Here is a 22038-nt window from a genome sequence, read left to right as displayed (position 1 = left end):
AATTCGACGCGAGCAGGATTCGAACCTACGCCCCCGAAGGGAAGAGATTAGTTAAAGGGTAAGTTAAGTTACTTAATTCTAGTCTCTCGCGTTAACCACTCCGCCATCGCGCCTGTTTCGAGCTACAACCTCTACATTGTACTGCATTTCTATCATTTCCACCAAGGTAGACACATATTGGCTTTCCATCGCCTGCCCCCAAGTCTTTGGCATCAACACCCAGGTTCCCTTCTGTTATTCCACGCCATGAAAGGTGGACTTCTGAGCGTGGACTGGTCTGCTGACCATTTTCGATGCCCTCGATATTTTGCTTCTGCAGCTAGAAAAGCTCTCTGCAGCCGAGAGAAGGGTCTATAAGTTGAGAAGTGGCAATGTCGAATATCGAATATAGAAAAGAAAGTCTGTCTAATTACTTAAGGAGGATCGAGAGTGCCGATTTGGACGGACTACAGAATCACCGGGGAGCCTACCTCATTCAAGTCTATATCCCAATTGTATGTCCCTAGCTACCTACGGAACCTGGTCACACCTTGGACGAAAACCATTACATGCAAAATAAACTGGTATCCACCAGGCTGGCATTATTCTTAAGATAAAAAAAAAAGTGGAATTACTCTCTGTTCGCCGTTTCGGGTAGCTAGCTATTTGAAACACTACCACAACATGGAAAATGAAAGCAGTACCTAACAGGTTCACCACGGATGGTGGACGAGTTACCGTGGACGACCACCTTTTATTTTTCGACCTCTGATGAGAGTAATAATCAAGTCAACAAATTGAACTCACCTGAGCTTCATTCCAGAAGGGCTACCACTCACCCGCGCAGAAGTGCGACTCTTCACAGTTGCCCTCCTTCCATGCCAGCTCTCCTCTTCTCATCAGCGTGGGCCATGCCGAAAGCATCAGAGGGATAACTATTGTTGGTGCTTGTGGTGGGCCACCGAGGGATCATCAACATCACACAGTATGAATGCTAGCTCAGAATCCAAGAGCGTGGAAGCATTGAGACTGCCTCTGCCATTCTGTAAGTCTTCAAGGTCAAAATGTGAATTCATTGGCCGCGACCTCAACTTCCGGGATACCGATTGCTGCTACAGGCATGCAAGCCGCTCCTTGTGGATTGCGCGGGCCCAGGCCGGCACCAGAGGGTGCCAGGGGAACGCCGGCACGAGGATAAGGAGGCCTACAAATCTCCGTCAACGTCATCATTTATTTGCCACTGCATTGAATTAGTTCTGCGGATGGGCGGTGGGAGGCAGGGGTAGGGTAGGCACCTATTCACGCTGTTGTTAACGGTGGAGAAAAGGGAAGAAGAGATGAGATGAGAGATGAATTTTGGAAAGAGCAGTGGTGTTCGAGGAAGGAGCCACCACTACCTCTAACAAACGGAAGTTGTAACTGCTGAGGAGAGAGACAGTTCTTTCTTTCATTCTTTCCCTGAGGCTGCAAGTGGCCCATCCCAACAGGTCTCTGTCGCAACTTCCTCATCTGAGCTATACAACTGATTTTTCGTCGGCGGCAGCAACGACGCTCGTAGTTACCATTTTAAGTATGCACGTTTCTAAACCTAACCCTGCGCGTCTATCTTAAAATGCTCGTGCGCTGACAACAAAGATTGTTCGCTATTCATCATACTTACATGTACAGGTTTAAAAACTTGAAATTCGGTGAGATCTATGATACATATATATATAGAGGATGTTCCGGATATTGACGTAGATTATGCTTTGAGGCTCATAATTCTTTTGGGAATCGGGCACCAAATCCCTTGCCCCAATGATGGTGTTATGCTTAACAACCGATCGTGCGAAGGGTTAGGTGAAATTAGCACTTTGAGGGTTCGGCCCGTTCCTGAAGGCGGGAGGACCAAAATTCCCGAGCCGATGTTGGATGAGGCCACCGAATTGCCGAGACTGCCGATCCCGATAAGATCGACTCGGCTGTCCCGCCCCAGCTATAACCCCGCTAGTTACATCATACAAATCTGCGATTCCTGATGCCAGCTGCTACAGATCAAACAGATCAAACTATAAATCAGTCCTGCACTAAAATTTGTCGTGAAACTCAAATTTGCATCGAGGTTGTTGTATATTTCTCGTACAACTGCGGTCGATAACACTTCTTTCTGGAACATTCCCATCCCAAGAGCCAAAAATATTTAAGATTGGAGAAAAGGAGAAAAGCAAAGAAGAGACCTGGATCAAAGGAAGGAAAAAGGATAGTGGTCCAAATAATTTCAGGGGAGACAGCCACAGTCTTTGTTCTGTTATCCACGGCAATCCCTTGTTCCTCAACCCTCCTCGCTAGAATGATGTCAACCACAAAGACAACCCCCCCCCTTCAACCCCACAATTTACCCAGATCTCAAAGGGAAAGTCGTCCTACTAACAGGCATCGGCCAGTCCGGTGATCCAGACATGTGGGGAAACGGCGCTGCAGCCGCCCGCGTTCTGGCGGCAAACGGGGCCAAGGTATTTGTCTGCGACCTCCACCTTTCCGTAGCACAACACACTCAACGCCGCATCGAGGCAGAGGCGGGTGAATGCACTGTGATGAGCGCTGACGTCACTAAGGATGCCGATGTGACAGCGCTGGTGGATGCATGCCTGGCGCGCTATGGCGGGCGCATCGATATCTTGGTCAACAACGTCGGACGATCGGAGCCTGCGGGGCCTGCGGAAATGTCTGAGCAGTCGTGGGACAGCCAGACGACCGTCAATATGAAATCGGTGTATTTGTGCTGTCACTACGTGTTGCCGATAATGGAGGGGCAGGAGGGCGGTGGTCCGATTGTCAATGTCTCCTCGATTGCGGGGATGCTCTATATCGGCAAGCCACAGGTCGCTTATAGTGCGATGAAAGCGGCGGTGATACAGTTCACGAAGACCACTGCTGTCATCTATGCGAAGAAGGGTGTTAGGTTGAATGTGGTAGTGCCTGGTTTGATTCATTCGCCACTTGTCGGATTGCTGGCGGAGAAGTATGCCGGGGGGGATTTGGAGGGATTCGTCGAAAAGAGACACCAGGCTTGTACCGATGGGGAGGATGGGAGATCCGTTTGATGTTGCGTATGCTGTGGTTTTCTTGGCTTCTGAGCAGGCCGAGTATATAACTGGCCAGAAAATCGTTGTGGATGGGGGGATCACTGCGTCGACGCGTTAGCTTGGTAATGCTATTAATAATTGTGTTAACACCGCTTCAATATGATAATTCGAGGGGTTTGATCTGGTGGACGCTCGCACCGCTATAGTCTGAATGACGTCTGAATGACCAAAAAGGCGAAAGGTTTTCAAAGCTAGCATCATAAGGCAATGCGCGTACAATGCAAGTATCCGGTAGCCCCGTTTACGAGTAGAATAGACATCATCGGTACGACCGTGCGTATACAAAGGCGTATATTCGCCTTGAGTATTGTTCATCCACAGCTCCGATTCCCCCGAAGCTACCTTGCCATGAGATCAAACAGCAAGAATAACCAAGTTCAACAAATAGAGAGGGCTTAAGTGGACAGAAAAAAGAAAGTATGGCATAATAATGTAAATACTTAAAAAACTATTCTCCGGAATGGTATGGTATAGCATATGAGTTAAAAAACGAAGAAGAATTTAACAATACATCAGAGATATTAGAACGATAGTAATAAAAGACTGTTTACGTAACCTCCAGCAATCCATGTGGATGATGAACGCAAGTAGAAAACAACCAAGGAAAGGGAAAGCTCATTACCCATATGCTTTACTGCCTGATTATGGAAATAAAATGAGACATTTGGCCGTTGACAATCACAATCGTGCTGGAGAGAAAAATAGAAAAGACAAAGAAATAAGCAAGGCAATCCCTTGCCAAACACAGCGTGTTCCCATTCTATCCGTATCTTTCCCGTAGTATGCAAATTGAAGCTTCGAAGTAATGTTATTGATACCAGATTTGATGTCAAACTTCCTAATCTGAAATAATTTCACAGGCAAAAAAGGAGAGGAAAACAAAGGGAAAAAAACGCCTTTCCGGTTTAATTTTGAGCTAGCATTATGCATGTCGTCAAGTGTCGTCAAGTGTATCGTCTATGGAGGGATTGTGTAATGAAGAGTCGAGCCAGTCGAGTCCAATGAGACCCATTCCCAAACACCGTTTGGGGGTGGAAAGTAGATGGCGAAAATTGCTTTTTCGCGATTTCCATTTCATCTGTTATGGTAGAGATGGAATAGTGCAAGAGGAGCTATCGGTGGAAGAAGACCTTTTATTTCGGGGATGAGAGTCTTCTGATTTTTGAGGTGCGTCCTTACCCTTCCCCCGATCCCGATCACTGTCCCTCTCCTTGTCCCTCTCGGTAGGTGATGTGCGTTTTGACAATGTGTGTCTAATTTGCCTGATTATGCCCTTCTGATCCCCTCTCCACCCTTCGAAACCAGCTCGCCGGACTGGAACAGGGTCGAATTTGGTGATTTTGCAGAATAGCGTCGAGAATAGATATTGGTCGCCGCTCGCATCATAGAGAGGTAGATATCTGTACCCTTGTAAGAGACTACTCAATTTTGCGGTAAAAGTGGCAGGCTGCACGCTGTTGTTACCACCAAAACTTCGTCCGTCGGGGGAGTTGCGGACGACCCAACGGACGAAGACGAGATCGGGGTACTTTGTCTCTAGGGATAGTTTAAATTGGTCGTTAAACACTGGATTGTAGCCATTCTGCTGTTCGATTTTTGTCCGACGGCGATGGGGTTGACCAATACCAGACATGCCGTTGCGGGCAGAAGTATTAACACCGCCTTCGCCGAATGCGAGACCTTTCTTTTTGTCATCGGCACAAAACAGCTCAATTTCAACGTAGGGGTTGATACTATCGTCGGGACCCATTCCTTTTAACCTTGGCAGTTGCTGTGCGGATATGATATCTACTGTGAACGTAACTAATTTCCTATCAACCTTGGGTTTTGAGTCGCAACTTAGAGCAATGTACCTGGGAGAGGGGGATGTCCGTAGACTATCCGGCTTCAGAACGTAACCAGTCTGATCGCTGCCAGAAGCAAACATTGCTTGGTTCATCTGCATACCGACGTCGTAGGTTTGCCAGTTCATTGCTACCATTTGCACGCCTCGTCTCCAGAAGCTATTCGGATCAAAATTTGATGAGCGAACGCGAAATTTCGATGGGTAGACGCGCGTAATGAAAGATCTATTATGGGCTTCGAGCAGTGCTTTGCTCTCCGAGTCTCCACATAACCGTTCGAAGGCTTTTTCAGCGAAAGAATATACATGATTAAACCTCTTACTTTCCGGAGAATTGAAGCTGTGGAACTTATATCCCCGGGAGTATACACCAAGCTCAGCGAGTTCTCTGGTTATTCGACTTTTTTGTCTTCTTTTTTCTTTCCTCGTCGATGTTAGGAGCTGGCCAACATCGCTGTCCTCGGATGCACTGCTGATGCTTGTGGTGGTAAGTGATCTTCTTCCAGCGGTCCAAGATGGCAAGCTACCAGCATCTACCGAATGGCTTGTCTGTGAAAAGGGCATCGATATACTATTGCTCTCTGGGAGAGTATGCCGAATAAATGGCGAACTTGAGCTGCGCTTGCGGCCCGTAGTGTGTGTATGAGAAGAGGTCAACAGCTCCTCCTCGTCCGCGGTTTTGACTTTTATTAGGATGCGATGCTTTAGGTCATCTGGGGAAGGCAAGATCGGACAGTTGGTCAAGAGAGGCTGGAGAACAAGCTTGTCTCCAAATGTCTCCTTCATGATTTCCACCATCGCTAGTTGTTGGATTGGGGAGCAATGAACCTCAAGCGAAAGTATCAATGGGTATTCAGACGCTTGAAAAGCATACCGGTTGATAACATTAATGCAGTCTGCAAATAAAACACTTTTCGTCATGGTATGGCCATGTGAGACAGTGGGACGACCATCAGCGCCATCCCAGCAGTCAATCTCCACGCAGCGGCAACCATTTTGAAGAGCGGTGATGTAGGCTTCCGTGCTAGATTCCCCAACAACCTGTCTTCCGAGTAAATACGTGTTATGTGAACTCGAGATGAAGTATTCGTTGAGGGGCCTATCAAACTTTGGAGGGGAATATCGTATTAGGTGTACGCTATTTTTAGGAGAAATTAAAAAAGCCGAAAAAGCGTCCAAGTCCATCCGAGAATCTGGCGAATTTCGTGGTTCTGGCCGTTGTTTGGAGTTGCGGGAGAAGGATTCGAAGGTTGAGCACCAGTAGTTTCTATTCTCTTCCACATTTTCGCGTTGAACTTCGCGAAGAAAATGAAGGAACTCGTCCAGTGTTAGCCCCTGCACGGGGTCTGCTGCGACAGAACGAAATATTTCTCGGATATCCTTGCGGTCTCTCAGTCGCTGAAGGAAGTCTTTAAATTGTGCAAAATTCAAACGGCCTTTGCCTTCGGTATCTGCTTTTGTGATCTGAGCGCGCAGCATATTTTTAGAGCAATTGATGTGTAAACTTTGACACAAGGCTTCAATAGCGTTCCGGTCAAGAGATTCTTCGCCAGGCTCTAGCACCCGCCGAGAAATTTCACGCTGCCAGTGGGCTTTTAAGACAGTGTCACTTTGAGTTCCAGCCAAGCCAGCCATGAGACCGATACGATATCTAGAGATATCGTCCAAGATGTTGGTCCAGAGTTCCAAAGTGGCTTCATTCGGGGCGATAAGGTGCATGGTTTTTATGGGCTTGTTTTTGGACTGCTCAGGATTTGTGAAAATAATCGTGAACCACAAATTTTCGAGATTCTCAGGGATATCATGCTCCTCCCGGTAGTTACGAGCATCCAGACCTGTGCGTATTTCCTTAATATCATCGATATAGAGTCTCTTGGCCGGATTTGACAAATCCCAATAAACCTTGGCGGCATGTAAATCGAGGAAAAATGTAACTCTCTTTCTCTTATGTTTGGTGACTTTGGTCAGAGGAGAGCCACGATGCAAAATTAAATCCAGCTCGGGCGCAGTGCACGTATGAGTGGCAGTGCCGGACATATTGTATCCATTGGTGGTACTATTTGTTTCAGGCTTACACCACGTGCCGCAACCCTCTTCCTCTTCTTCATAGCTTGAATCCAGACCACTATCCCGAGATGTTGTCGTCCCAGTTTTGCTGTCACTTCTCCTGCGCATAATAACAGGACCAGAGCTGTTGTCTCGCTTGTCATGGTGAGATGTCGACTGTCTCCGCCGACTCAGTTTGTTTGCAGTTCCTCTAGATAGCCTTCTCATAAGCCCAGGAGCTTTGTTGGAAGTTGCATTGTTCCCGATACCATCTATACCAGATGGAGGGGCATTGGGGTATGTAGGAAATGCCATAACACTCTCGGGAAGTTCAAGGGGGAGGGGAGATCCAAGTGCAAAGGTCGGGCTGAATGTATTGCGGACGGCAGGATCCCGCGAGGAATCGGCTGAGCCGTTGAGAGAGAAAGTGGAAGGACTAGGCGCGCTTGAGAAATGAGCAGGAAGGCCAGGAGAACTTTTTGATGGCCCTGAAGGACCAAATCCGGAAACTGAGGGAGCAGTTGAACTAAGGGTCGAAGAAGACAAAACATCTTGAAAGGGAATTCTGCGGGGGCCCTGGGAAGGGGAGGAGTTCAATCGAGAATGGGAGTTGTCTTTTAAGGTAGAGGGGGACGGCCACCCGCCAGATGCCATTACAGACAGCCGTTATAAAAAGTGGGGCGAGGACTGGCGCACGAGACTCTGCAGGGACTACAGATGAGCGGCTGATTTTCAAGGTGTACCAAACTTCAAATCGTCGCCGTTGATGGCTGTGCAAGGCAAATAAATGAGAATGAAGTGGTGTAGAAAAGGTAAGAGGCCCAACCGTATTGTTGTTCTGGTTTGTTTCCCGAACAAGCCAAGCAGCAGTTCGACTGGCTGGCGTGTTAAGGAGGGCAGCGATTGAGTGTCGTTGTAGCAAAGGCGTGCCTACCAAGTTTGCCGAAATTTTGATACCTGCATATTGACCTGCAATATAATGCGTAATGATCTTCTAGAGGCTGCTTGCGAATGATTTGGCGCCTACTGTTCGGTTTGAGCGGCACCCGGACCTCTAACAGCTGCTCTTCTTTTATAAAAAACAAATTGAAAGGAGGGGGAAAATAAAAGCAAACGTTTGTTGCCTTTATCACCTCGCTTGTGCTTGTCCCCGGTTCTGCCTCGAGGTTTGCTTAGCTTTTGCCCTCCTCTTATACCTTCCGGCGTAATTTCTCGCGGTCGACAGAATCGACTGTGGGGGGGCTCTTCTTTGATAGGGCGGCAGTTGATCTGCAGGGTAGAAGGGGAGGCGGCAAGGTATCCAATCGAGCTTGTAGATCGCCACAGAGAAAAATGCTTTGTGGCTGAGTATGAGTATCTTTCACTCGTGGTAAAAATAGGAGCGCTGGGGAAAAAATGAAGCGTTGATGGCGAGAGAGAGGAGATTGGAGGTAGGAATGAGAGCCCAAGGCCCTCCTTTTATCTAGCTAGCAGCTCTCTCACAAGGCCTATAGTTTCGGGCCCTGCAAAGTTATTTTGACCAGTCTCCAGATAGGTCTTTGTGAACAGGGACTCAATCCCCAGAAAACTCGCTGAGGCGGCGTGCGCCCAGCTATTGCAGCGCGAAAATAAGGGTGTCAGAGATTGATACGTCAGAGAGCAGCTGGAGCCGGCTCTCAACGAATGGTTGTAGCTCCCAATGCAGTCCACGGGCTTGAGCTATGCAGGTGAGTTCTTGGAGGAAAGGGAGGAGGGTTTTGGCGTCTTGGTCAAACGGGGTAGATGTTTCGACGATCACGGCGAGGAGGCGCTGCTATTTTGGCGGTGTTTGCTGCAAGGGTCGCGGGGTCGACTTATGCGTGCGCGACAGAGCTAGGAAAGTACAGTAAGGAGCGATGGAGGGTGCAGGAAGCAGATGTATCTTGAGCCCAGCAGAGGCACAACATGGAGGAGAGGGAAAATCAGCAGCAAGGGAGAAATAAATAAAAACGGAGAGGATTGGCAGCGGGATTGAATAGTTAGTTTTTTTAGCAGTTTTAGCAGTGGGATCAAGGATTAATTTCTGCTTTCCCCAGTCGACGTCGTCGTGCATAAGATCGTGAGCTGTGTCGTACCGTACCAATACCGCGATTCTGATACGGTTGCGTATTGACAGCCTGTATGGTATGGGTATGTATGTATCCGGGTATTATTTCCAATTTCATACTATGTACGGAGTACAGTACTGTACTCTGTACTCGTTTTTAGTTAAGTTACCCTTGTTGCCATGTAATTATGTAATTCCCGATGACTGTCTTTCCTCCATTAATAATTATATCTACGGATGGATCACTTACTCACGATTCCGGCTTCAACGACGAAGTAGCTGCTTGCTTGGGCAGAATTTAAGAGCAGTCACTTCTGCAATAATAATACAATGAGAAAATAAATGTCGAAATCTTACCACTGCATTCTGAGCTTGCATAAATTTCGCAAACGAGTGGCGTGAATGAACAACATAGTACAGCACCGATTTTCGAGAATGGGCAATCCTCCTGCCTATCACTTATCATTTACAAGCAACAGCTCCTCCGTTGTTTCATGATCCTTCCACTGGCTCTGCTTGCGGGTACATTATTCACCCAACTACCAATATCATCGGTAACTTTGTGTGTGTATGTGTGTGTGTGTGTGTGTGTGTGTGAGAAATTCAGGTCTCACATGGGTAGGTAGGGTAGGCAAAGTCTCACCATTGGCTGCCAATCGAATACCGGAATTGGGAATATCAATGACCTCCCCCTCCCGTCTTTTCTATTTTCTTCCCAACATTGCAGCCTCGTAAAGGCTAAGTCGGGCTCAGGCGCCTTTGCCCGGCAGCATCCAAATCCAGGAGAACCAACTTTCTTGGTCGTCGTTAAACTTCCTTTTTATCTTAAACTTTCGGAAACGAAATGGCGGTGGAGTCCTTACTCCCAAGCACCAACGCTTATCAGGTGGGACTTTTTGAGATCAGCTATCCCCGCAACGAATTCCATCATTGTTCCTGGTCTTTGGGGGCTGTGACTGTGGCTTATTAATTCTCCCAATTGGCCATGAGGAACAGACGCTGTTGGGTGCGAATCATCATCCGGGCCAAGAGCCTTTTTTTTTTCTTTTTTTTCTTCTCTGTTTCAATCCCTCGCCAGCCTTACGGACAAGCACTGATAGCGGTGCTTGGCATGTCTTGGGCATCCGGACGCCTGGGAATTTTGGTTTGTGGGAGATCGAATTAGGATTCCACGGCCATCAGGTGAGCTCTTGTTGAGTAGATTTTTTTTTTTTTTTTTTTTTTTTTTTTTTTTTTTTTTTTTTTTTTTTCAGACGAAAGGGTAGAAAAAATAATTGTTTATTTTGAGTCCAGGAGGTAACTACCTCACAAAATTTTGTTTCTCAACCATCACCGAGCCGATCATAGAGAGGACTCCTATTTGGTTGTGTTCGCTCAATCATCTTTCCCCCTTCCCCCCCCCGTGCCAGGAGAGTTTTGCAGGACCTGAGGAATCATACCAGCACCCAAAGTCAAGTTCCCCAGACGATTTCAACGCTTAACTGGGCGTTCTCCTGTTGGCCCGACCATTCGATTTTGGTTTTGTTCCTGGTTCCACCTTCAAGCTGCTGATCCAGGATACAGTCTCAACCGACAAATTAGCATCCCTTTCTCCCACGAGGGATGAGTAGAGGGTGGGTAGTCGGAACGGGCTCTTGACGTTGAAAGAACTCTCATTCAAGTAGATACAATACCTCACCAGTCAGCCAATAATGGCGCCCGTCAGCCAACAACCGAAGAAGCTGTAACTCTATGGAACGCTTGTCCGAGCCTGTATTACCGGGGTTGTATGCAATAATCTTAAGTCTCACGTGCTGTAACAATACGCTCTCCGCCATACGCGTTACGTACTGTACATACAATGGCTCTCTAACCCATAAACATTAATTCCCCCCCCTTCGATCGTTGAATATAGCGGCTTGAGCCGAAATGACCAAGAGACACCAAGAAACGTGGCATGAAAGGCAATCTGCCGAATCAGAAGAGCCAACCCGTCGCGCCCGCATACACTTCGGATGGGCCATCAGCTCCGCCTGGGATAAATATACATCGAGAAGATGCTCAGATGCCTAACTAACTATCTATCTTAAGGACAGTTGCTGAGAAAAAGAATAGTTACCGTCCTTCGCGCGACCGACCGCCTTCTTCCCATGACATCATAGTGGCCGTCGTTGATCTATGCGGCATAGTCGTATCAACAATGAAATCTTACAGTGGCCTAAACAAAAAAGGTTGAAACTTTTGTAACTTCTAGTCAAATCACACTAATCCCAAAGTAGGTTGATGCATAGTAATTAGTAGAAGTTATAATAGAGTTGCATAATACACATTCATTTACCCCTATTTCATTTTTCTCAAGATAATACTCTCTCTATATTCTTTTTTCTTCAAATTAATGGAATCTCCATTATTCCATTATTCCATAATATTGAGTAGAATCATACCTCTGCAGTGTATATATAATGAATGCGCGTAAGTCTCAAATAAACAGTGCATAGACCAAACTGCTTTGAAACTAGTGCAACTTATTGTGCGGTTATTATCGAACAGTTTCCGATGGCCATGTACGGAACTCCGTACATACGCTGCGAACATCTCGCTCCATAAACATAAAACACAGAGAGATGTGATATATTCATGTGTTTATACTGCTCCTTTCGGTCATCAGGCTCCCCTCGACGGGTTTCTACTTGGAATATGCGCGTGCATGAGCTGACAACAGCACTTGGAATAATGCCTGTCCATGGCAGGCTGACAAGATGCGGGGCAATGAGACTAGGTTGTCGGCATCGTCGTCCTGCTGCACTCGAAAACCCGGCCGCAAAGAATCCCACGCCTTGAAATGCGAGGTTTCGGGGACAATGTTCGGGATTTCTCCTCCATCATATTGGTGGCTGCCCCGCCCTTCCTCTAGAACTGGTATTTTGTCCCCTCATCCGGTAATAATGATTCTAGCAGTAACCTACGATTCATGATCTTTGCCTTGTTCCTTTTTAGCAGAAGCCAAAATGAGGAAAAAAAAAAAAAAAAACAGAAGTATGTACATAAATTTATTGAATATTCAATAATTGTACAGCACTGTCCTTAACTACACTCTCCCGAGCTTATCCAGACGTCCACTACGGAGTACATATTCACACATTCCAGATATGATATCCGCCATCCATTCAGCACAACATAACCACATAACCCCTTTTCACCTCTCTTTGGACGTTCTCCCAATCTGACGCACTACGCTGCGTACTTGTGCAGAGTGCCCCAGCGACCTATACTCTGTACAACCCATCCACCCGCCTTTTGACAACCCCGCCTAATTATGCACACCCCTCCATGTGCATGGTGCAGGATGTCCCTCCACGTCCGTCCGCCTGCCCATTTTTCAATTATTAATAACACTTCGCAGCACAACGCCTGCCTATGTGAGACTGAGCTAGGCAAGATAGAGCCGTTCAAGACCCAGCTATGAGTAACCTACTTCAACAGGTTCCGATCTTTAATACGACCTTCCCTAATTAATATCGACCCTCCTCCTCCACGTTGACTTCGTTACAACCAACCCCGGACATGCACACTCCCGAACAAGCCACTCATTATTGTTGCGCCACTTCGGTTTGCTTTTGCCTAGCTTTATCACCGGTGGTGCGTCAGGAATGCCCTGAGAGGCATTCTGCAGAATGAGGCTACCGATTGACGAGACCACCCCCTCTCCCCATTTTTCACTCTTTTTATCCTTTTTCTTTTCTTACCCTTTGCTGAATACTTGCGCAAACCTTAACTGCCTCTTTGCTTTCTAATTTTTTTTTTATTGCCCTTCACCGCAGACACAATATTTCATTATTCTGGGCACATGTAGCCGCCTCAAGGCAACCATTGCATGCATGAAACATGCAAAAGATATTCATCCCACAAATGCTAGGGGTTCAACCACGATTTCACGAATATGCACGAACTCCTAGAAACTAACTAGATACGAGATACTGCCTGCGTGCGATGACAGAGACGTTTAGTGTTTGCCTTATTTCCATATGATTGTCAGCGACGCACCCGCTTCTCTACTGCATACGTATATGTACTTGAAAATAAATTGAGGCTCGAAGTACGCTGTGTAGGTCCACATAAAAGAACTATGATATTGGCGCATACAACGACAAGGGGGTTACTTCTTTTGCTTTTGGCAGCTCCGCTCAGCAGCGGGTAAGGCAACCCGTCCCAACCCTTTGACCTTCAGAACCTTCGTGTCTGCATGCATCTATGCCGCCAGCTCCGCTCCTTAACTTTTCGTCTTCCTTTTCAAATTTGCACGGCTTTATTTTCGCATGGACGCCCCTCATCGGATCTGCAGGACATCAAAATTCCCCGAGAAGTTCAGTACGGTCTCTGAAGCGGTGAAATTTACAACTTGGAATAGGCATCAAAGATTTCACTCTGTTATCTTCATTTGTAACCACCCCCGCCCCTTCTCTCTCCTTCACTGGAGAGCGGCATCAGCACAGAAATCGGACATCTTTTCAGCCTCCCCATGCTGTGAGGATTTATGAAACTGCCACCGAAGCTCGGTGACGCATACGTGGCTACTCGTACGTAGGGAGCCAGGTTCCTAGGTGAAAGACTACCACGTCCATCTTTAATCAGCATCTACCTCCCAATGATGACAGGAACCGCACGCCAAGGGGGCCATACTTCCGGAGCTCTCAAGGCATCATATCCCCTTCTCCGCCTGTTGGTGATCATCCCAGGCGTATCTGACTTAGCGTCCTCAGCAGCGTCGTCATTTTGTCACCCCCTTCGGACGATAAGTCTGCAACCTATCTTGATAGGTGGATGGACCAACGGATGACATCCTCGAAAAGAACAGGATTATCCATATAACTACCGCTGGAAGACGTTCTATTATGCTCTCATTTCCCCTTCTCGTCAAGGGGGTCTCTATAAGTTATGGAGTGTTTTCAACGTCGTTTGCTTCCCTTATACGTTTGTTTGGCCCAAAACGAGCACTTTCTCGTCAATGCATGATCAAACGTGGCTTTTCGGCTGACGGAACACGCAAGATGGTTCCGGGAGCTACACAAAAGCCTGAAGGAAACGAAGCGGAAGAGATGTGTCACCAAAAAAAAAGGGGAAATAATGATCACCCCTTGTTTTCCCGGCCAATGCACATGTGTGCCAAGGGCGCATGCAAAGCATGTATCGTATGGACAGATTGCGTGTATGTATATATGCGCATTCACTAGCAGCGTGCATCGTGATCGTCCTCCTGGATCATAACAGTTGGAAGCATGTACAGTGCATTCCATACTGTGGTTGAGGTTGCGGGAATGATGGCTAATGCTGATTTCAAGAACTGCACGGCACGCGAATACGAAATCGACGAAAAGGAGATGTAAATGAAACTCTGCTTCGTCAAATTACATCTCATATTTCGAAAGCATGCAGCAGGTGCCGTGCTCTACGCATGTATGACTTCAAGAAGGGTACTCGATATTATCCGGCACACCGCTATCCATGAATTTTTGTCCATAATCAGAGCACCCCATCCAACCTTGAGTGTTATTTACTGTACACACTTGATCAGCAAACCTCCTTGTTCAATTCCGATCTCACTCGTCACCATATTTTCGATCGGGTTTCGTTAAAGCTCGGCGTAAGGCTTCCTTTGTACTATCCTCTAACTACAGGATAACATGGTAGCGAGGTATTGGGAGGCCGATGCTGATAATGAATGAGAGAACTCAGTGGTCCTCGTCGTCCTTTTTTTCGTAACTACTAAATACCATGATGTATTATTCTTTCGACCATTTGATAATTATACAGTTAACGACTTGGTTGTGCTTCCTAAATGCAATCACAAAAAAGTATCCTACGGTTATTTTGATTCGCAAATGGCAGACTGCGGAACCCCATGCTGACAATCATTATTATTGTCATTCCGAGAACTTGACAAGAGAGCCTGACTTTTCCCGAGTCACTGGCGCCTCGGCAAGTTTAGGTTTCTCAACCCCAAGGGCTTTCCATGCAGCATTCAAGAACAAAGCATGCAGGGATCCAGGGGGTATCAAGGTTCTACCTGCTAGCGCAGCGGCTCTGATGAGCTGGGATTATTATTATGATTATTATTAGGGTTATTCTTCACCCATCGGGTTCAAAATGTGTGTGCAAGTAACTAACGACCTAGTAAGCTCTCAATCAGCATTGACTCAAATTTAGTTCTTACTTCATCGAGAAACTCGCATGCGGGATGAAGCTATCCATGTATTAACGGACATGCTCCCACAAAGGGGAAAAGAGCACACACCACACACCACCCACCATGCTGCTCATGTGTCGCTCATAAAAATCGTCTTTGGTCCCTTCTGCGGGAGCGATCGTGGTTGCGACCGGGAAGTTCCTCTCAGCCTCAAAATGGTGTTCACACCTGGAGGAGCTAAAGACAAAATTATTAGTTATTATTCATACGAAGCTGGCGTGCTACCGGTGAAACATCCGCCGGGTTCCAATGATGCATCTGACCTTATGCCTACCTCTCTCTGTACATGAGCTGTACATCTTGCCTCACTCTTCACTTCCCCTCTCCGCTCCTTGCGAGTCTGTTCTCTCGTCTCCCCCCCCATTCAGCTTCATACATAAGCGACATACTATGTAATTTTCAACCGTGAAGTTTTGGAGCTTTCTCCACTTAGCCAGCTCTTGGGCCCCTTCCAACTCAGCAACCGCTGAGTTTCCCCCTACCCTCCTGCGCCACAGCGCTAGCGCCCTCAAACCATTGTCAAGCCCCATGAGCCCCACCAACGGAGCCCCTCACCAGCAGCGGAGGAACAGCGATGCGATGTGGCTTCACATGGTGTGAGCAGTCGGTTGATTGGATGGCTGCTTGCTGCTTGCATCTTTCGCTGCATGAAAATTGCAACCGTTGGGGATATCTGTGGTGGAGCGTTTTGCGGCGGTAAGAGATCAGTTTTACAGTACCATACATGATTCAAGTCCTGTTTCCTCGAATACAGATCGTAATAAAAACAAATACGGTGCGTGCAGCTCTGAACTGACGGTATGAGCTGTATCCACCGTATTTCGAGGAGAAATAAATAGCACGGCATTTTCGAGAGAGCCCCTCAAACACTCCACGAGCATGAGGAGAGGGGACTCGGGAAATGGTTGGTTAGTGATGAGAAAAAGTTGGCCCTGGCAAATGGAAAGCAGAACGTCAACTTCATCGAACTCCGCTAACTACTTACTTCTCTTGTCGCAAAAAAAAAAAAAAAAAAAAAAAAAGGATGGAATGCTGAAACAACCTTCACCTATCAAGAGAGATTCCCGATTGAGCCGGTGGTACCCAGCCAGCTGGAACCTCAGCGCATCCAGAGATTCTGTCGTCATATCTGTCCCATGTGCTCCAATGAGAGCGCCGTGCAGGCACTCCGCGATGGTTGGCAAACATGCCCTAATCCCTAATTTCCTATTTCCCCGCAGGTGGTATTGCCACGTTACTTCTTTGTTTCCGTCCTCCCTATTATTATCTCACTTCCAGAGGGAAGGAAGCAGTTTGTCGGCCTCGCTTCTTATTGGTTTGGACCTGGCTCTTCTGCTATAGGGCTTTTGAGTCACTGAAGTCCTGTTATTTGGACATTCACTGTGGCATATGTGGCTGTTCAACTCAATAATATGAGGATCTACTCCGACTAAACAATCACGGCGAGGAGGAACAAGTACACGAGCTTCCGCCTTTACGCAGTAGATTTGGACCGTTGCCCCTGAATATGTGGGCTTGTGTTGATGTTTCCATGTTGATGTCATCATTGTAACAGAATGAAACACAGCATGGACAATCACCTACGGGGAAACATGATAAAGCATACTGGTGTAGGTTCTTTTTTTCCGTTTGTGGTATGCAGATAAAGCCAAGGACACTTTGCCCTATCAACAGGCGCCTGTTCTCAATCGCATTACTTTCCATTCCCCAGTCCGCGTGATCCTTATAAAGCTGGTAGCCAGTTGTCGAGTGCCAAATCCGCTTTCGGCGTCACATTCGATCTATGCCGCTATCCATCTTGATCGTCATGGATAGGTAAAACCTGCATCGATATTTTCCTCGATAATATATATATATATATATAATTTTGGCGGCTTCCGCGGCGGACAGGGTTGTGCGATGTGACTTGCTGTACATTGGAGGCCTGGGGAAGCTAATAGGCATGGGTGTGTGGCGAGCCTTCTTTCCTGACTCTTTACGGAGATAGACGCGGAGGATTATTTGTTCATTATTGGGCCTTTGTCCTTCTTGAGGCCCTGACGAGCCTCTGATGCTGGCAATATGTTTCAATCATTTCATCTTCGTGTCGGCTTGCCAACTTTCCTATATTTACAAAGCTGTGATAACGCGAACGCAAATTATATTAACCAGTAATGCTTGTTGCCATTCTCCTCTAGTTATTAGAAATTTCTAAAGCTGCTTCCTTTCATAAACATGTCATAGATTCCTTCGCTATGTCTTGAGACCAGAAATGTGAGATATTAACTTGTCGCCAGTGACACAAGTGTTTAAACCAAAAGGTAAGGAGAGCATAACACGGTAAAATCGGCTTCTCTAGTCTGGCAAGAGTAACACACATGTAGAATGAAATTTCCAAGGCGCATGTGAATACTAACTACTTGGTGCTCTTAGATTGCAAAAGTATGCATATCCTGCACCCAGAATCATGATAGAAAATCTCAAGTCTTCAGCTGATAGCATCTACGACGCAATTCCTAGCCGGCATCAACGAGCTATAGCCATTAAAGGGAAAGTAATTGTGCGGGAGCGGGAGGCTGCAGGCTCATACAGGAAAATGTTAAAGCCCGGTCATCAGTTGGCAAAATGTAGGTAAGGTTCGCATAATGCATATGCACGGCATTGGAATGAACGTGTATGGCCACTCAACCACAACCTTTTGCAGAACATAACCTATCAAGACGAGGAGAGGAAAGAAATATTTGGATATCTCCTCTTTGCCAAGTGTGCGCGGTCATAAGTTAGCAAACAAGCGAGGTTGGATGAACCAACAAATACGTCAAGTAATCTCTCACTCCTTCAAACCAAGTTGATATCCCGGTTCAAATGGCAGACGCCAGGTGATTGCCCCTCAGCCAGCTGATAATGTATTCGATAAAACGCACAGACTGACCCCATTTAGGGAACATGGTAAGACGTGTCATTGCAGATCAAATAAGCAAAACCCCAACCAACCGGTAAGCCAGGTCAGAAGCGGTGGTGCCTTGCAACCTGATGCTAGAATGTCACAGTCAGAGCTGGAGTTGCATCGTTCTATGATGCTTCGAGAAGAAAAGAGCCTCTTCGCCTCAGCCGGCGGCAGCCGGCCCACCGACGCAATTATGGCTGCACTTCTTCTCTCAGCTCATAGCCCACCTAGAGGGAAGCCCAGGGTGGTTAGGATGCTATGTCCCAAGAAGGTGAAGTTCCATGCAGGAAGGCTAGTCAGAAGGAGTGCCTCAGGATCGCTCAGCCAATTCGTATTTTGCTTGGTAAGTCATGAAGCGCGTGAAAAGATACAACGAGTATTTTATTTCGGAGGCTCTTCCGGCCTATATGCTGAACCGAAATCCCTAGAGGAGCATTGAAAGATGCTTTTCTTACTCCGTTTGTCATTAACATGTTTTTTTGCGGGGTTGGACGTCAGGTCTCAACTTTTCGGCGTTAAGCATTCTGCCATAATCTCATGTCCCAAAACCGTTCTGAAGCGGATAACGTAACTACCGCAAAAAAAAGAATAAACTGATGGTCTGTCCAAATTCACATGACAAAGTGAGTGGGAGAAGGCATGCTATATGGCTGAGAAACAGGTCTACTCTATGGGATAGTTACCTTATAACGGCCTGCCGTTTCTTGAATTAGGAAGAGCACACACTATCGCTGCCAAAGATAATGCCATCGATCTGCCGAATCGAGATGAATCCATCGTGCTGGTAAGTTATGCGGCAATCGTTCCCATTTAGCCTATCTCGGCCTCATAGCAGCATCCTGCATTTCTATCATCCTCAACCGAAGTAGCTCCACTGACTTTGGCAGTAAGGAGAGGTCCTTTGAGATAATGTGCCTCCCGAGTTTATTAGCGTTCCTAGCCCTAGGGCCCTTCGCGACGCTATTATGGGACCCTTTTTGTTTAGATTCGGGATTGTGGACCAAACGCCTTGGACGTGGAGGCCAACGCCTGAAAGTTTTGATATCTCCGCATTCTTTTCAATTTTGATTCTATCCCTTTTAATACTTGATGATAATGCTATCTTACTCCCAACGTTTATTCGCATTCAATTCTGCATGCACGTCATTTTTCTGACGTTGATCCAGGTTGATATTTTGTCTTGTGCCGATTCGATCGTCGCGGCAAATAGGGAGGACATTCACCACGTCAAAGTTGTCCGTTAGCGGATATAATTTTTAATTCAGCATTATCATTATCCTTTTGGATCGTAAAAGATACGACATGCAGGAATCGGGGTTGAAGACCACGCCTGCAGAAGAAAGTAGGAATGACCAGCAGAAGGAGGATCCAATTACGATCGCTGAATTGGCCATACTGGCACAGAAAAAGCTCCCTAAGCAAGTATGGGACTATTATGCCTCCGGAGCGGACGAAGAGAATGCATTGAGGAGGAACAGAAGTGCATTTGACAGGTTCGGATAATTTTTCCTTGATGTTCATATTTCATTTGGGACCTTGCAATGGAATTACACCTGCCGAGCCCTATATCCGAAACTTTACTGAGCATTTTTTACAGATTACTCTTACGGCCCAGGGTTTTTCGAGATGTCTCTCATGTTGATACTAGCACTATCATATTTGGCAAAAAGTATCGAATCCCGATTGGAATTTCGCCTAGTGCAATGCAACAGCTTGTGGGTGGTAATGGGGAAATTGATATGGCCAGAGCAGCAGCTAGTCGGGGAACCACGATGATCCTATCATCGCATACAACATGCACGTTAGAAGATGTCATTCAAGCACCAGGTGGAGGCAACCCAGTGGATTTCTGGTTCTAGCTCTATTTCTCGTAGAATCGAGAGAGATGTGCGCAGGTGATATCGAGGTTCCAAGGTAAGCTCCGCAAACACGGCTATTGAAATTTAAAAGCTGTCCAATTCGCAAATTTGGCCGTGAATTAGCCTTCCTCTTTTCGAAAATATAAGTTCCTGCTTAAATATCTAATTTATCGTAGCGGCCGGATAAAAAGCCATAGTTCTAACTGTCGACACCCCTGTCCTAGGTAACCGCATTAATGAGCGAAAAACACCGTTAGTTCTACCTCCTCATCTTTCCCTCGCAAATCTTCACCAAAAGAGAAATAATTCTACCACAAAAGTGAAGCCTCTGAAAGCACAACCGACAATGAATCGTATACTCCTGGAGGCGCGCACTGCTCAAGAAGCCGCTGAAATCACCCGCGGAAACCACGACACCCTCAACGATGCATCGCTCACCTGGTCCGACACCATGTCTTGGCTACGCTCAAAAACCAACCTGAAAATAATCCTAAAAGGCATAATGACCGCAGAGGATGCATTATTGGCCATTGAACACGGCGCTAACGCAATAATTATGGAGGCCGCCAATTGGACTCTGTCCCTTCCACTATCGAAGTGATCCCTGAGATTGTCAGTGCAGTCCGTGGTAGGGTTCCCGTCATTATTGATAGCGGTATTACGAGGGGAAGCGATGTATTTAAGGCATTGGCGCTGGGGGGCAGATTTCACGCTTGTGGGCCGTTCCGCGCTGTGGGGACTCAGTTATGGCGGACAGGAGGGGGTGGAGAGTATTAGATATTTTTGAGCGGGAGCTTTCGAGGACGATGGCGTTGGTTGGCGCAGGGAGCATCAGAGAGATTGGAATGGAAATGCTGGGCGTGGAAAAGATGGACGGCTTTGGTATTTCAAGGCTGTAGATGGAGCTTATCATAGAGTAAAGGGAAGCGCTCTAGACTTGAGGGAAAGCTTGGGAAGAATAGACTTGATATACCAGTGAAATCGATCTATCGATTGAGTTTCCCATCTATTGTATCTCGTTTTGGATCTAACAGCCCTGTCTCGTGTTCCCTTCATGTGGTTTACCCTTGCTGGGTAAGGGGCAAAGACCCCCTGAAGTCAACATATGAGTTAAACGAGTTAATAATTACCCAAGCATTTTGAAGAAGTCATCCCACGCCGCGGAGGCTGCCGGCAATGGTACGCAAACTTGCCACTGGAAATAAATCTTTCAATTTCCGCATGAACAACAAAATTGGCCAGGTGCAGGAATCACCAGAGGGTATAAATCTCAACCAAATTTGCATTTCTGAATCTTCCCACAACCTAAAACCCAAGCTCGTACCCATTTCTCAACGCCTCGTTCTCGTCAAATTCATATGGTGACTCTTGCTAAGGGCCACCTCTCATATCGGCCAGCTTTTTAACAATCTTGTTATGTTGATCGCATTCAACTGTTAAGGCGATTTTGTAGGCACGTATGCCAACATGAGGGAGGGCTTGAGGCACTGAGGACACGCCTCACATGAAATAGTTCGCAGAATGGGCGATCCAAGGGCGTCCTGCCCAGTCAGAACGAGGGCTGAGTATTGCAAAGAGCATAGGTTTTGATTCTCCTTGCAGAAATCCTTCGATATTGTAAAGGAGTCAATATAAAATTGCAGCCCAAACGATATTGAAATAGAATTAGAATTAGAATTTGCATGGCATTAACTCACCTAACCCCCGTTGCCAGGCTGCTTGATATCTGCATCACGAAAAAACTGGTTGCAAGGTCGTACGGCGACCTGAATTTTATTGGATCATGCACCTAAACAAGCTTTTGCGCCGAGAAAGCGGGAGGAACGCTTAAATTCCTCAAGGCATATGCATCTGCAAGGCAGAGAGGTTCACCAATTTCAAAAGAATTAATGCAAACTTCATTATTATGCCTATCGGCGAGTTAATTCGCGACACCTGTCTGTTGCATCATGACGTCCAAATCCAGTTCTAT

General features: G+C 46.7%; 7 protein-coding genes and 1 non-coding gene across 9 annotated transcripts; 4 read left to right on the top strand and 4 right to left on the bottom strand.

Moving 5' to 3' along the window:
- Window positions 1–4: 4 nt before the first annotated feature.
- Window positions 5–113, bottom strand: BDBG_16233. The gene has a single exon. It is a non-coding gene; the product is annotated as a tRNA-Ser (tRNA).
- Window positions 114–1438: 1325 nt separating this feature from the next.
- Window positions 1439–9749, bottom strand: BDBG_00914 (phosphatidylinositol phospholipase C, gamma-1). The gene has a single exon (XM_002627960.2). It carries the CDS (start codon window positions 7645–7647, stop codon window positions 4186–4188), a length of 3462 nt encoding a protein of 1153 aa, XP_002628006.1. The 5' UTR covers window positions 7648–9749; the 3' UTR covers window positions 1439–4185.
- BDBG_00915 lies at window positions 1984–3669 on the top strand. Of its 2 annotated transcripts, XM_031720110.1 has the most exons (2): window positions 1984–2471; window positions 2574–3669. In XM_031720110.1, exons 1-2 carry the CDS (start codon window positions 2418–2420, stop codon window positions 3060–3062), a joined length of 543 nt encoding a protein of 180 aa, XP_031576128.1. In that variant the 5' UTR covers window positions 1984–2417; the 3' UTR covers window positions 3063–3669. The 2 variants fall into 2 exon arrangements, with proteins under 2 accessions (XP_031576128.1, XP_002628007.1); XM_002627961.2 differs by having other exon boundaries at window positions 1984–3669.
- A 1655-nt stretch (window positions 9750–11404) lies between the features above and the next one.
- On the top strand, window positions 11405–16302 carry BDBG_16232 (uncharacterized protein). The gene has a single exon (XM_031724226.1). The coding sequence runs from the start codon at window positions 14810–14812 to the stop codon at window positions 15152–15154; it is 345 nt and encodes a 114-aa protein (XP_031576126.1). The 5' UTR covers window positions 11405–14809; the 3' UTR covers window positions 15155–16302.
- BDBG_16231 (uncharacterized protein) lies at window positions 12955–16774 on the bottom strand. The gene is made up of 5 exons (XM_031724225.1): window positions 16324–16774; window positions 15545–16213; window positions 15344–15458; window positions 13718–15205; window positions 12955–13646 (listed from the first exon to the last, which is right to left on the bottom strand). The coding sequence occupies exon 4, from the start codon at window positions 14329–14331 to the stop codon at window positions 13984–13986; it is 348 nt and encodes a 115-aa protein (XP_031576127.1). The 5' UTR covers window positions 14332–15205; window positions 15344–15458; window positions 15545–16213; window positions 16324–16774; the 3' UTR covers window positions 12955–13646; window positions 13718–13983.
- On the bottom strand, window positions 14754–16171 carry BDBG_00913 (uncharacterized protein). The gene is made up of 3 exons (XM_031720109.1): window positions 15556–16171; window positions 15344–15458; window positions 14754–15205 (listed from the first exon to the last, which is right to left on the bottom strand). The coding sequence occupies exon 1, from the start codon at window positions 16126–16128 to the stop codon at window positions 15790–15792; it is 339 nt and encodes a 112-aa protein (XP_031576125.1). The 5' UTR covers window positions 16129–16171; the 3' UTR covers window positions 14754–15205; window positions 15344–15458; window positions 15556–15789.
- A 953-nt stretch (window positions 16775–17727) lies between the features above and the next one.
- BDBG_00912 (uncharacterized protein) lies at window positions 17728–18870 on the top strand (the record flags this gene model as incomplete). Its single annotated transcript, XM_031720108.1, has 3 exons — window positions 17728–17891; window positions 18202–18550; window positions 18706–18870. 3 exons carry the CDS (start codon window positions 17728–17730, stop codon window positions 18724–18726), a joined length of 534 nt encoding a protein of 177 aa, XP_031576124.1. The 3' UTR covers window positions 18727–18870.
- Window positions 18871–19509: 639 nt separating this feature from the next.
- BDBG_00911 (FMN-dependent alpha-hydroxy acid dehydrogenase) lies at window positions 19510–20667 on the top strand (the record flags this gene model as incomplete). Its single annotated transcript, XM_031720107.1, has 4 exons — window positions 19510–19700; window positions 19805–20048; window positions 20082–20121; window positions 20291–20667. The coding sequence occupies 4 exons, from the start codon at window positions 19510–19512 to the stop codon at window positions 20665–20667; spliced, it is 852 nt and encodes a 283-aa protein (XP_031576123.1).
- Window positions 20668–22038: the final 1371 nt, after the last annotated feature.

Source organism: Blastomyces gilchristii (genome assembly GCF_000003855.2).
Source record: "Blastomyces gilchristii SLH14081 genomic scaffold supercont1.2, whole genome shotgun sequence".
NCBI classification, from domain to species: domain Eukaryota; kingdom Fungi; phylum Ascomycota; class Eurotiomycetes; order Onygenales; family Ajellomycetaceae; genus Blastomyces; species Blastomyces gilchristii.
This window is presented reverse-complemented; position numbering and strand designations above follow the sequence as displayed.